The following is a 15,182-nucleotide window of genomic DNA, read 5'->3' on the forward strand; positions in this document are numbered from 1 at the left end:
ATTCTGACGAAGACAACAAAAGGTAATCAAACTTTTATAATAGTAAATATGATTATGGTGAGTGCTAAACTTGCCGGGTGTCTAAATAGCGAGCCCGTGATGCCTGGGCTATGTACTTAGAATATTGCAAAATGTGCTTTCACCAAAAAGCTATTTTAAAATCGGACATATCGAGTGCATAGAGGAGGTCTGTATCTATAATTCTTAAAATAATTGTTATGCTTTTTGTGAACGTTTATCGTGAGTAATTTAGTAAAATGTTAGCGAATTCCCCGGAAGTTTGCGGGGGTATGCTAGTTCTGAACGTCACATGCTAATGTAAAAAGCTGGTTTTTGATATAAATATGAACTTGATTGAACAAAACATGCATGTATTGTATAACATAATGTCCTAGGGTTGTCATCTGATGAAGATCATCAAAGGTGAGTGCTGCATTTAGCTGTCTTCTGGGTTTTGGTGACATTATATGCTGGCTTGAAAAATGGGTGTCTGATTATTTTTGGCTTGGTACTCTGCTGACATAATCTAATGTTTTGCTTTCGTTGTAAAGCCTTTTTGAAATCGGACAGTGTGGTTAGATTAACGAGAGTCTTGTCTTTAAATGGCTGTAAAATAGTCATATGTTTGAGAAATTGAAGTAATAGGATTTTTAAGGTTTTGAAAATCGCGCCACAGGCTGGCAGTGGCTGTTACGTAGGTGGGACGCAAGCGTCCCACCTAGCCCATAGAGGTTAAGGAGATGTTTATCTTTCAAAGGGTGTAAGATAGTTGTATGTTTGAAAAATTTGAATTTTGACATTTATTTGGTTTCAAATTTGCCGCTCTTGAAATGCACCTGCTGTTGATAGGGTGCACCACGGGTGGCACGCTAGCGTCCCACATAGCCCCAAGAGGTTAAGCCTGTGCCTCCTCCTCAGACCAGGCCTCCAGTGGATCTCTCCAGCCTGGTCCGTCCTGTGCCACCTCCCAGGACTAGGCCTCCAGCGGGTCTCCCCATCCTGGTCCGTCCTGTGCCGCCTCCTAGGACTAGGCCTCCAGTGGGTCTCGCCAGTCCAGAGCCGCCAGAGCTGCCCGCCAGTCAGGAGCCGCCAGAGCTGCCAGCCACTCAGGAGCCGCCAGAGCTGCCCGCTAGTCAGGAGCCGTCAGAGCCGCCCGCCAGTCCGGAGCCGCCAGAGCCGTCCGCCTGTCCGGAGCCGCCAGAGCTGCCGCCAGTCCGGAGCCGCCAGAGCTGCCCGCCAGTCCGGAGCCGCCAGAGCTGCCCGCCAGTCAGGAGCCGCCAGAGCTGCCAGCCACTCAGGAGCCGCCAGAGCTGCCCGCTAGTCAGGAGCCGTCAGAGCCGCCCGCCAGTCCGGAGCCGCCAGAGCCGTCCGCCTGTCCGGAGCCACCAGAGCTGCCCGCCTGTCCGGAGCCGCCAGAGCCGCCCGCCTGTCCGGAGCCGCCAGAGCCGCCCGCCTGTCCGGAGCAGTCAGAGCCGCCCGCCAGCCCGGTGAGTCCTGTGCCTGCGCCTAGGGCCAGGCCTCTTACATGTCTCCTCAGCCTGGTGAATCCTGGGTCAGGGTCGCCACCTAAGAGGGCGACGCCGAGGGTGGAGCAGAGGCCACGTCCCGCACCTGAGCCGCCAGAGCTGCCCGCCAGTCAGGAGCCGCCAGAGCTGCCCGCCAGTCAGGAGCCGCCAGAGCTGCCCGCCAGTCAGGAGCCGCCAGAGCTGCCCGCCAGTCCGGAGCCGCCAGAGCTGCCCGCCAGTCCGGAGCCGCCAGAGCTGCCCGCCAGTCCGGAGCCGCCAGAGCTGCCCGCCAGTCCGGAGCCGCCAGAGCTGCCCGCCACTCAGGAGCCGCCAGAGCTGCCCGCTAGTCAGGAGCCGCCAGAGCTGCCAGCCACTCAGGAGCCGCCAGAGCTGCCCGCTAGTCAGGAGCCGCCAGAGCTGCCCGCTAGTCAGGAGCCGTCAGAGCTGCCCGCCAGTCCGGAGCAGTCAGAGCCGCCCGACTGTCCGGAGCAGTCAGAGCCGCCCGCCAGCCCGGTGAGTCCTGTGCCTACGCCTAGGGCCAGGCCTCTTACATGTCTCCTCAGCCTGGTGAATCCTGGGTCAGTGCCGCCGGAGCCGCCAGGGACGCCCGCCAGCCGGGCGCAGCTATCACCACCCGCCAGCCAGGCGCAGTCAGGGTCGCCCACCAGACCTTCGGCGCGGCCAGGTGCGCCACCTAAGAGGGCGACGCCGAGGGTGGAGCAGAGGCCACGTCCCGCACCTGAGCTGCCGCCGTAAGAAGGCCCACCCGGACCCTCCCCTTCAGAGTCAGGTTTTACGGTCGGAGTCCGCACCTTGGGGGGGGGGGGGTACTGGAACGCCCTGGCCATAGAGAGGGGTTTTTGTTCTTTATTTTGGTTAGGCCAGGGTGTTATATTGGGTGGGCGTTCTATGTGCATTTTTCTATGTTGGTTTGTTTCATTGATTTTGGCCGTGTGGCTTCCAGTCAGGCACAGCTGTAGAGTGTTGTTGCTGATTGGGAGTCACACATAAGTGCCTTTTTTTCCATTGGGGTTTTGTGGGTAATTGTTTCTGTTTTGTGTTTGCACCTGACAGTACTGTTTGGCTGTCGTTTTTTTTTTTTTTTGTATAGTGTTCACGTTGTTTAATAAATTCCTGAAGATGACCACTAACTCCGCTGCACCTTGGTCTACTCTCTCTTCAGACAGCCGTTACAGTCTGTTACACTACACAGTACTGCAGTCTGTTACACTACACAGTACTGCAGTCTGTTATACTACACAGTACTGCAGTCTGTTACACTACACAGTACTGCAGTCTGTTACACTACACAGTACTGCAGTCTGTTACACTACACAGTACTGCAGTATGTTATACTACACAGTACTGTAGTCTGTTATACTACACAGTACTGCAGTCTGTTATACTACACAGTACTGCAGTATGTTATACTACACAGTACTGTAGTCTGTTACACTACACAGTATTGTAGTCTGTTATACTACACAGTACTGCAGTCTGTTATGCTACACAGTACTGCAGTCTGTTATACTACACAGTACTGCAGTCTGTTACACTACACAGTACTGCAGTCTGTTACACTACACAGTACTGTAGTCTGTTACACTACACAGTACTGCAGTCTGTTACACTACACAGTACTGCAGTATGTTACACTACACAGTACTGCAGTCTGTTACACTACACAGTACTGTAGTCTGTTACACTACACAGTACTGCAGTCTGTTACACTACACAGTACTGTAGTCTGTTACACTACACAGTACTGCCGTCTGTTATACTACACAGTACTGCAGTCTGTTACACTACACAGTACTGCAGTCTGTTATAGGGAAGCTCATACAGTATGTAGTACTGCAGTCTGTTATAGGGAAGCTCATACAGTATGTAGTACTGCATTCTGTTATAGGGAAGCTCATACAGTATCTAGTACTGCATTCTGTTATAGGGAAGCTCATACAGTATGTAGTACTGTAGTCTGTTATAGGGAAGCTCATACAGTATGTAGTACTGTAGTCTGTTATAGGGAAGCTCATACAGTATGTAGTACTGCATTCTGTTATAGGGAAGGTCATACATTATGTAGTACTGCATTCTGTTGCTGTCTGTTACAGGAAAATCACACTCAATAAAGTACAGTATTGCTACCTGTTATACCAAATTCACACACGCTTATCTGCTGTTATAGATACAGGATATTGTTGAGAATCTACACTGCACTACCCCATCACAGAGCTAAAGGCTAAAGGCTCTTCCTTTCTATCTCTCTCGTATTCTGTCCATCTCTGACCTAACTGTAGATTTAGGACCAGTCAAGATCCCCTCTCTGAGCCAAGAAGCCTAACCTGGATGTCCCCTCTGGCTCTGCACAGTGGGAGCCAGGATCAGCCAGGAGCCAGGATCAGCCATGCAGCACTACCATCACCTGTCAACCCCAGACAGACAAACCAGGAGCCAGGATCAGCCATGCAGCACTACCATCACCTGTCAACCTCAGACAGACAAACCCTGCTGTGGGCTCTCAGATCTTAGGGCTGCTGCCCCTCTCTGCTGCCTCTCTGCTGCACCTCTCTGCTGCCCCTCTCTGCTGCACCTCTCTGCTGCACCTCTCTGCTGCACCTCTCTGCTGCCCCTCTCTGCTGCCCCTCTCTGCTGCCCCTCTCTGCTGCACCTCTCTGCTGCACCTCTCTGCTGCACCTCTCTGCTGCACCTCTGTAACCTTTTATTTATTAATTTAACCTTCATTTAACTAGGGAAGTCAGTTAAGAACAAATTCTTATTTACAATGACGGCCCTACCCCGGCTAAACACTAACCCGGACGATGCTGGGACAATTGTGCACCGCCCTATGTGACTCCCAATCACGGCCGGTTGTGATACAGCCTGGAATCTAACCAGGGTCTGTAGTGACGACTCTAGCACTGAGATGCAGTGCCTTAGACCGCTGTGCCACTCGGGAACCTGAACTAGAATGCATTGTGGGGTGGAGCCTCAGCTTTCTCCCTTTAAGAATAGAAGACGTTGTGGGAGAGATGACTTTACCCCTCTAACCTACAACACATTGTTATTATACAGTAAGTCAAGGGGTATGAATACTTTCTGAAGGCACTGTACATTGTGGGGAGAGATGTCGTTCAGACTCTGCTCCGCTATCCGTAAAGAGGCAATCTGGGATTCGAAAAACAACAAAGCGTTCACACCCAGCCATTTGTTTTGGTAAACAGTTCAGGGATGGCGCTGGAGAAGGGTGATGTACCAATCCCAGATTGCCCCTTTAACTGGAATACATTGTGGGGAGGAGATGCTGGTTAAATCCTCCTCACAGCCTTCTCTGGAAGCTTAACAACAATATATTATAGAGTGAGATGTCGGATACAGGAATCTGATTTTGCACAACCTCCGCTTCCTTCCCTCTAATCTTAACTAGAATACATTGTGAGGAGGAGATGTGGAGATGTGGGAGAATCCAGCTTGGAACAACAGGAACGTGTGATGTGATTTATCTCGTATTCAGCCTACTCTCAGCCTTCTCTCTAACCTTAACTAGAATACATTGTGAGGAGGAGATGTGGAGATAATATAAGATGGATGTGATTTATGTAAAGCCTGGACCAATAGACCTGGGGAGTCTGATCTACAGGGAACAACAGGGAGTTTGTACCAGGAAAACCACTTATTAAGCCACTAACTTCATCAATATATCTGTCAGCTCAGCTGAATGCTATGGAATAGTTAATGGGGTAATTATACATTACAAACATTACAACCCATACATTATATATTAGAGCAAGTATTGTGTAGATCCATCTTGGGGATTGTAAAGTAATCTGATCTCAATACAACATGAGGTGATTGATTGACCGACATAGCCCAACCTATTGCTTAACAAATGGAGAATCCAAAATGAATCAGAAGAGCCACTGTCTGGCATGAACCCTGAAAGACAACTTACTGCAATCACAACTACGTTTTAAAAGAATACTGTTGGTAGAACTTTCCTTTCATCACAGACCTAACAACAATAAAGTCCACGTATTGCATTGCTCATCCTTCAAGGTAATTACTATGCAGGTACTATATGGAGCAGTAGTATGGAGGTACTATATGACAGGTCCTCCCACAGTAGATATGACAGGTCCTCCCACAGTAGATATGACAGGTCCTCCCACAGTAGATATGACAGGTCCTCCCACAGTAGATATGACAGGTCCTCCCACAGTAGATATGACAGGTCCTCCCACAGTAGATATGACAGGTCCTCCCACAGTAGATATGACAGGTCCTCTCACAGTAGATATGACAGGTCCTCTCACAGTAGATATGACAGGTCCTCTCACAGTAGATATGACAGGTCCTCCCTCAGAGTAGATAGAAGACAGTTCCTCCTCTTATAGAGTAGATAGATAGAAAAGTTCCGTGTCTGTCTCCAACAACTCTCATCTGCCTCCCCTTCTCATTTAGTCTAACCTTTGTCTATTCTAATAAAACAAATAAAAAAATTCATCCTCCCACAGAGTAGATAGATAGCAGAATCCCTCCTACAGTACTAGGGCTATAAGAGACAGTGGATAGATAGGAAGAGTTCCACCCACAGAAATAAGAGTAATGTGATTACAGGCGGTCTGTGGCAGGGTGAGACAGAGGAGAGCTCAGACCGTATCTACTAACTCAACACAAGGAGGACAAAAACACATTTGATGAGAGAGGGGCTGACACCAACGCTTAGCTTTATCAACTGTACACAGCTTGACTCTGGCTCACAAAGCCAATCTGCCCTGAGCCAAATAACAGACCCCATATCTCTTTAAAAATAGAGATTTAGTGCCCGCTGCACCCTGAGCTTGTTATCTGTTAGCGGGTGGCATGTAACCTGATAACAACAGAGAGAAGAGAGAGGAACAAAGGGAAGAAGAGAGAGGAACAGAGAGAAGAAGAGAGAGGAACAAAGAGAAGAAGAGAGAGGAACATCGAGAAGAAGAGAGAGGAACAGAGAGAAGAAGAGAGAGGAACAGAGAGAAGAGAGAGGAACAGATAGAAGAAGAGAGGAACAAAGAGAAGAAGAGAGGAACAGAGAGAAGAGAGAGGAACAAAGAGAAGAAGAGAGAGGAACAAAGAGAAGAAGAGAGAGGAACAGAGAGAAGAAGAGAGAGGAACAAAGAGAAGAGAGGAACAAAGAGAAGAAGAGAGGAACCGAGAGAAGAAGAGAGAGGAACAAAGAGAAGAAGCGAGAGGAACAGAGAGAAGAAGAGAGAGGAAAAAAGAGAAAAAGAGAGAGGAACAAAGAGAAAAAGAGAGAGGAACAGAGAGAAGAAGAAAGAGGAACAAAGAGAAGAAGAGAGAGGAACAGAGAGAAGAAGAAAGAGGAACAAAGAGAAGAAGAGAGAGGAACAGAGAGAAGAAGAAAGAGGAACAAAGAGAAGAAGAGAGAGGAACAGAGAAAGGAAGAGAGGAACAGAGAAAGGAAGAGAGGGAGAGGAAGCTCAACAGCCATACACAGTGAGAGGAAGAGAAGGAGAGGAAGCTCAACAGCCATACACAGTGAGAGGAGGAGAGGGAGAGGAAGCTTCACAGCCATACACAGTGAGAGGAGGAGAGGGAGAGGAAGCTTCACAGCCATACACAGTGAGAGGAGGAGAGGGAGAGGAAGCTTCACAGCCATACGCAGTGAGAGGAGGAGAGGGAGAGGAAGCTTCACAGCCATACACAGTGAGAGGAGGAGAGGGAGAGGAAGCTTCACAGCCATACACAGTGAGAGGATGAGAGGGAGAGGAAGCTCAACAGCCATACACAGTGAGAGGAAGAGAGGGAGAGGAAGCTTCACAGCCATACACAGTGAGAGGAAGAGTTTGGGCATTTCCATGTGCTATAGTGCATTGCTGTAACTTTTTGGATTCTACGTGCCAAATGCACATCAATTAATTGGTTCCATTGCACCTGGCAGGCAAGCTCTGCTAAAGTAAAACATTTTAACCCCTTTTTTGTGATATTCAATTGGTAGTTACAGTCTTGTCCCATCTCTGCAACTCCCGTACGGACTCGGGAGAGGCAAAGGTCGAGAGTCATGCATCCTCCAAAACACGACCTTCCCAAGCCGCACTGCTTCTTGACACACTGCTCTCTTCACCCGGAAGCCAGCCACACAACTGGCGTTCGAAGTCAGCGTGCACGCGCCCGGCCCACCACAAGAAGTCTCTAGAGTGTGATGGGACAAGGAAATCCCAGCCAGCTAAACCTTCCCCTAACCCGGACGACGCTGGGCCAATTGTTCGCCGCCTCATGGGTCTCCTGGTCGCGGCCGGCTGAGACACAGCCTGGGATCGAACCCAGGTCTGTAGTGACTCCTGCCTTAGACAGTTGAGCCACTCGGGAGGCCAACAGCTAAAGTTTTTTATAAAGAAAGAGTCATAGTATTTTAACCTAGGAGCACGTTCAGCAGGACACAACGTCTTTTGACGTTCAGATAGAAATATGGTATGTAGAACAAACATGCCTCTCCGACATGTAGAATAAGGAATCACATCGGCTCTATTCATGGACTTTCTATCTGCAATGCTCGAGAATGTTTTGCAACTGAATGTGGCTCAGGTCATATCTTCCGGGTATAGAGGGGTATAGAGTAGTATAGAGCAGTATAGAGCGGTATAGAGGGGTATAGAGTAGTATAGAGCGGTATAGAGTAGTATAGAGTGGTATAGAGCAGTATAGAGCGGTATAGAGCAGTATAGAGCAGTATAGAGAGGTATAGAGCAGTATAGAGCGGTATAGAGTGGTATAGAGCAGTATAGAGGGGTATAGAGTAGTATAGAGCGGTATAGAGTAGTATAGAGCGGTATAGAGCAGGATAGAGCAGTATAGAGTAGTATAGAGGGGTATAGAGTGGTATAGAGCAGTATAGAGCGGTATAGAGCAGTATAGAGCAGTATAGAGTGGTATAGAGGGGTATAGAGCAGTATAGAGCGGTATAGAGCAGTATAGAGCAGAATAGAGCAGAATAGAGCGGTATAGAGCGGTATAGAGCAGAATAGAGCGGTATAGAGCAGAATAGGGTAGTATAGAGCGGTATAGAGCGTATAGAGCGGTATAGAACAGAATAGAGCGGTATAGAGCGGTATAGAGCAGTATCGAGCAGAAAAGAGCAGTATAGAGCAGAATAGAGTGGTATAGAGTGGTATAGAGCAGTATAGAGTGGTATAGAGCAGTATAGAGCGGTATAGAGCGGTATAGAGCGGTATAGAGCAGTATCGAGCAGAATAGAGCAGTATAGAGCAGAATAGAGCAGTATAGAGTGGTATAGAGCAGTATAGAGCGGTATAGAGCAGTATAGAGTGGTATAGAGCAGTATAGAGCGGTATAGAGCAGTATAGAGTGGTATAGAGCAGTATAGAGCGGTATATAGCGGTATAACTACCTATACAGACATCTATCTGAACTCACTGAACTCCGGGCCTCAATGAAGACACTCCGTCCTGGGTTAAGGGTAAAGGCAGGTTCCTGGCAGACCTGGAGATACTCTGACACTGACGCTAATCTTTATCGATATGTGCAGCAATCGCTCTAATGAGCAATTGGTCAGAGCAAAAACATGCCCTAAGCCAAGCAATGAATATTCACAAGCTAATCAATAGACAATGATTGTCAGCAGCAACAGCATTCACCTGGAGACAGACAGGCCTGGAACACAACACAGTGCTGCTGCTGAGTCGGAGAATTCCAGAACAATTAGAATTAGTGTTCCACAAGCTAGATTCTATATTGTTATGGAGAGGAAAAGAGATGCAGGTTGATTGAGCTACTGATGCTGGGGAGACAGTCATTCTCTCTGTTGACTAGTTTACAGTCTAGACTCTAGAGACTCTAAAATGTTATAGAAAGGAATGGAGAGTGGTTTGATTGAGTCTAGATTGTTGTAGAAAGCAAAATAAAGAGAGAGAGAGAGAGAGAGAGAGAGACAGAGAGTGAGAAAGAGAGAGGGAGAGAGAAAGAGAAAGAGAGAGAAAGAAAGAGAAAGAGTTGTTCTGCTTCTTACCTCTCTCCACTGTTTGGTCTCCACGCCCTGAGTGTACAACACCACCACTGGGTAGGGAAGGAGGGAGGAAAGGAGGTGGAGAGAGAGAGAGGGAGGGAGAGAGAGAGAGAGGAAGGGAGAGAGCGAGGGAGAGAGGGAGATTAGAAATACATTTGAATGACCATGACATTTCTTCACTTCATAAAACAAAACAAATGCTCTTTCTATCATCACATACATCATTAATAATATTCATTATGCACTGCCATGCCCAGTATCACATTATCAGATCTAGCAATTAATCTCCCCAGGTGAGAGACTACGCACTAACGATTAACAAAGCCTCCAACAGTGCAACAGTGATTGCATAATCAGAAATAGGATTTCTAAACAGTAGGTCTCCCTCTTTTATTTCCTCACTTCAAAACGGTGCTAGCGCAGAAGAAGCAGTGCATGTTGGGACAGGGCATGTGACCTGTCAGATATCACCCCAGGTCCTTCTCAGTGCATGCTGGGACAAGGCATGTGACCTGTCAGATATCACCCCAGGTCCTTCTCAGTGCATGCTGGGACAAGGCATGTGACCTGTCAGATATCATCCCAGGTCCTTCTCAGTGCATGCTGGGACAAGGCATGTGACCTGTCAGATATCACCCCAGGTCCTTCTCAGTGCATGCTGGGACAAGGCATGTGACCTGTCAGATATAACCCCAGGTCCTGATCATCTTTAGGGGAATTCGTAATAAGGGGACTGGGGGGATAGAGTGTGAAGTATTATACCCTGGTCTCATAGAAGGGGACTGGGGGGATTATACCCTGGTCTCTTATAAGGGGACTGGCAAGATTATACCCTGGTATCATAGAAGGGGACTGGCAGGATTATACCCTGGTCTCATAGAAGGGGACTGGCAGGATTATACCCTGGTCTCATAGAAGGGGACTGGCAGGATTATACCCTGGTCTCATAGATGGGGACTGGCAGGATTATACCCTGGTCTCATAGAAGGGGACTGGGGGGATTATAACATGGTCTCATAGAAGGGGACTGGGGGGATTATACCCTGGTTTCATAGAAGGGGACTGGAGGGATTATACCCTGGTCTCATAGAAGGGGATTGGAGGGATTATACCATTGTCTCATAGAAGGGGACTGGCAGGATTATACCCTGGTCTCATAGAAGGGGACTGGCAGGATTATACCCTGGTCTCATAGAAGGGGACTGGCAGGATTATACCCTGGTCTCATAGAAGGGGACTGGCAGGATTATACCCTGGTCTCATAGAAGGGGACTGGCAGGATTATACCATGGTCTCATAGAAGGGGACTGGCAGGATTATACCCTGGTCTCATAGAAGGGGACTGGGGGGGATTATACCCTGGTCTCATAGAAGGGGATTGAGGGGATTATACCCTGGTCTCATAGAAGGGGACTGGCAGGATTATATCCTGGTCTCATAGAAGGAGACTGGGGGGATTATATCCTGGTCTCTTAGAAAGGAACTGGGGGGATTGTATCCTGGTGTTTTAGAAGGGGACTGGGAGATTATATCCTGATCTATTAGAAGGAGACTGGGAGATTATATCCTGGTCTCTTAGAAGGGGACTGGGAGATTATATCCTGATCGATTAGAAGGAGACTGGGAGATTATATCCTGGTCTCTTAGAAGGGGACTGGGAGATTATACCATTGTCTCAAAGAAGGAGACTGGAGGGATTATATCCTGATCTTTTAGGAGACTGGGGGGATTATACCCTGGTCTCATAGAAGGGGACTGGGGGGATTATACCCTGGTTTTATAGAAGGGGACTGGAGGGATTATACCCTGGTCTCATAGAAGGGGATTGGAGGGATTATACCATTGTCTCATAGAAGGGGACTGTGGGGATTATACCCTGGTATTTTAGAAGGGGATTTGGGGGGGATTATACCCTGGTCTCATAGAAGGGGACTGGGGGGATTATACCCTGGTCTCATAGCAGGGGACTGGAGGGATTATACCATTGTCTCATAGAAGGGGACTGGGGAGATTATACCATTGTCTCATAGAAGGGGACTTTGGGGGATTATTCCATTGTCTCATAGAAGGGGACTGGGGAGATTATACCATTGTCTCATAGAAGGGGACTGGCGGGATTATACCCTGGTCTCATAGAAGGGGACTGGTGGGATTATACCCTGGTCTCATAGAAGGGGACTGGGTGGGATTATACCATTGTCTCTTAGAAGAGGACTGTGGGGATTATACCATTGTCTCTTAGAAGAGGACTGGTGGGATTATACCATTGTCTCATAGAAGGGGACTAGGAGGGATTATACCCTGGTCTCATAGAAGGGGACTAGGGGGATTACACCATTGTCTCATAGAAGGGGACTGGGGGGATTATACCCTGGTCTCTAGGAAGGGGACTGGGAGATTATATCCTGGTCTCTTAGAAGGAGACTGGGAGATTATATCCTGATCTCTTAGTAGGGGACTGGAAGATTATACCCTGGTCTCTTAGAAGGGGACAGGGAGATTATATCCTGGTCTCTTAGAAGGGGACAGGGAGAGATTATATCCTGGTCTCTTAGAAGGAGACTGGGAGATTATATCCTGATCTCTTAGTAGGGGACTGGAAGATTATACCCTGGTCTCTTAGAAGGGGACAGGGAGATTATATCCTCGTCTCTTAGAAGGGGACAGGGAGAGATTATATCCTGGTCTCTTAGAAGGAGACTGGGAGATTATATCCTGGTCTCTTAGAAGGGGACAGGGAGATTATATCCTGGTCTCTTAGAAGGGGACAGGGAGATTATATCCTGATCTCTTATTAGGGTACAGGGAGATTATATCCTGGTCTCTTAGAAGGGGACAGGGAGGGAATTATATCCTGGTCTTTTAGAAGGGGACAAGGAGGGATTATATCCTGGTATTTTAGAAGGGGACGGAGGGATTATTTCCTGGTGTCTAATTAGGGGACAGGGAGATTATATCCTGGTCTCTTAGAAGGGGACAGAGAGATTATATCCTGGTATTTTAGATGGGGACAGGGAGATTATATCCTGGTCTCTTAGAAGGGGACAGGAAGATTATATCCTGGTATTTTAGAAAGGGACAGAGAGATTATATCCTGGTATTTTAAAAGGGGACTGGGAGTATGAGTGTGATTTATTTTACACACTAAAGGATTGAACTCTGACCCTATTAGGTCTTAATCTCTCCTCCAATGTCCTCCATACTTCATCCCTTTAGAAAGTAGGACCATAGAAATGGCATTAAGTGCGTCCCAAATGGCACTATATCCCCCGTATTGTAGAGCTGGGAATTGCCAGGGTCCTCACGGTATGATATTATCACGATACAGTAGGTGCCGATACGGCACAGAATAGAAAGAGGAGTGGGAGGCCCTGGTGCACAACTGAGCAAGAGGACCATTACATTAGAGTGTCTAGTTTGAGAAACAGACGCCTCACAAGTCCTCAACTGGCAGCTTCATTAAATATTACTCGCAAAACACCAGTCTTAATGTCAAAAGTGAAGAGGGGACTCCGGGATGCTGGCCTTCTAGGCAGAGTTCCTTTGTCCAGTATCTGTGTTCTTTTGCCCATCTTAATCTTTTCTTTTTATTGGCCAGTCTGAGATATGGCTTTTTCTTTGCAACTGTGCCTCAAACTGGTTAGAGCCAGTTTGCGCTGTTCTGTGAAGGGAATAATACACAGCGTTGTACGAGATCTTCAGTTTCTTGGCAATTTCTCACATGGAATAGCATTCATTTCTCAGAATAAAAATAGACTGACGAGTTTCAGAAGAAAGTTCTTTATTTCTGGCCATTTTGAGCTTGTAATCCAACCCACAAATGCTGATGCTCCAGATACTCAACTGGTCTAAAGAAGGCAAGTTTTATTGCTTCTTCAATCAGAATAACAGTTTTCAGCTGTGCTAACATAATTGCAAAAGGGTTTTCTAATGATCAATTAGCCTTTTAAAATGATAAACTTGGATTAGCTAACCCAACGTGCCATTGGAACACAGGAGTAATGGTTGCTAATAATGGGCCTCTGTACGCCTATGTAGATATTCCATAAAAATGCTGCAGTTTCCAGCTACAATAGTAATTTACATCATTAACAATGTCTCCACTGTATTTCTCATCAATTTGATGTTATTTTAATGGACAAAGAAAATGTGTCTTTCTTTAAAAAACAAGGACATTTCTAAGTGACCCCAAATCGATACTTGGAATCAAATATCAATATAACAATCATCCCAAAATAATATTGCGATATGTAACTATCAATTTTTCCCCCCATCAGTAATATACAGTATAGTGCACTTTTCTGGACCTGGCCCTGCAATTTGGGATGCATCTAAGGCCTCTATACAAAAACACCCCCTGGAGGCCTCAAACGTAGTTCACCTCTCCTCTCCTCTCCCCTCCCCTCCCCTTCCCCCCTTCCCTCCCCTCCCCTCCTCTCCCCTCCCCTCCCCTCCCCTATCCTCTCCTCTCCACTCCTCTCCCCTCCCCTCCACTCCTCTCCTCTCCCCTCCTCTCCCCTCCACTCCACTCCACTCCTCTTCCCTCCTCTCCCCTCCTCTCTCCTCCTCCCCTCCTCTCCTCTGAGGCAGCTTAACTCAAAGCAGCCCATTTGTGTTCAGTCAGGGCTGTGTTTGAACCATACTGTAGCTGCATTGCATTTTAAAAGGGAAAGTTCAGGATTTTGGCAATGATGCGCTTTACCTACTTCACCAGAGTCAGATGAACTTATGGATACCATTTGTATGTATCTGCGTCCAATATGAAGGAAAATAGAGGTAGTTTCGCGAGCCAATGCTAACTAGCGTTAGTGCAATGATTGGAAGTCTGTAAGTCATCGGGAACAGCTATAGACTTCCAGTTATTGTGCTAACGCTACTTAGCAATTGCGCTAATGCTAGTTAGCACCTTCCTTCATACTGAATGAAGATACAGTACATAAAAATGGTATCCACAAATTCATCTGACTCTGGGGAAGTAGATAAAAGGACCTCATTGCCAAAATCACGAACTATCGCTTAAAGCTACTGTCTCTTTCTGTAACTCTAGCTGTGACGAAGACCTGCCACATTACTCTGCAAATGAGATGCAGTTATTGAGGGAACACTTTGAAATAGCAGAGTCACCTAAATCACAGTTAAGCCCAGATAAAGTGAAGGAAAGTACAGGGCAGGGGTGTCAAACTCATTCCATGGAGGGCCTAGTGTCTGCAGGTTTTTGGGGTTTTTCCTTTTATTTAAGACCTAGACAACCAGGTGAGGGGAGTTCCTTTCTAATTAGTGACCTTAATTCGCCAATCAAGTACAAGGGAAGAGCGACAACCCGTCTACACTCGGTCCTCCGTGGAATGAGTTTGACACCTGTGTTGTATAAAAAATAAAATGACATCGTGGAGATCTTTATTCTTTACACATACTAGCCCTATAGGCTAAGCCAGTCATTCATCTGTAATTGAACGCAATACAGTAATAATTGTGATAAATGTGAAATGAAAACTGTAAAGGTAAAGTACTTACATGGATCAGATTTGGAGAATGTGTGTTTGTCTAATAGATTCCTGAAAGAGAAGAAATTAGTCTGATTTAATATTTATGGCTCAGAGAGTGAGGTCATAATAGTTCATAAGGAGGTCATAAGAGTTCTAGAGGAGGTCATA

The 15,182-nt window shown here is 47.1% G+C and overlaps 1 protein-coding gene across 4 annotated transcripts in view; it reads right to left on the reverse strand.

Moving 5' to 3' along the window:
* LOC106572802 (copine-5) overlaps positions 1 to 15,182 on the reverse strand; it is a 213,880-nt gene that overhangs the window by 166,384 nt on the left and 32,314 nt on the right. For all 4 annotated transcript variants that reach the window (XM_045696442.1, XM_045696441.1, XM_045696440.1 and 1 more), the window contains exons 2-3: positions 15,043 to 15,083; positions 9,532 to 9,578 (exon numbers count right to left, since the gene is read on the reverse strand). In XM_045696442.1, the coding sequence (XP_045552398.1) occupies positions 9,532 to 9,578; positions 15,043 to 15,083 (88 nt within the window). The remainder of the gene's footprint in view (positions 1 to 9,531; positions 9,579 to 15,042; positions 15,084 to 15,182) is intronic.

The sequence above is a fragment of the Salmo salar genome, chromosome ssa15 (assembly GCF_905237065.1).
Source record: "Salmo salar chromosome ssa15, Ssal_v3.1, whole genome shotgun sequence".
Taxonomy (NCBI): domain Eukaryota; kingdom Metazoa; phylum Chordata; class Actinopteri; order Salmoniformes; family Salmonidae; genus Salmo; species Salmo salar.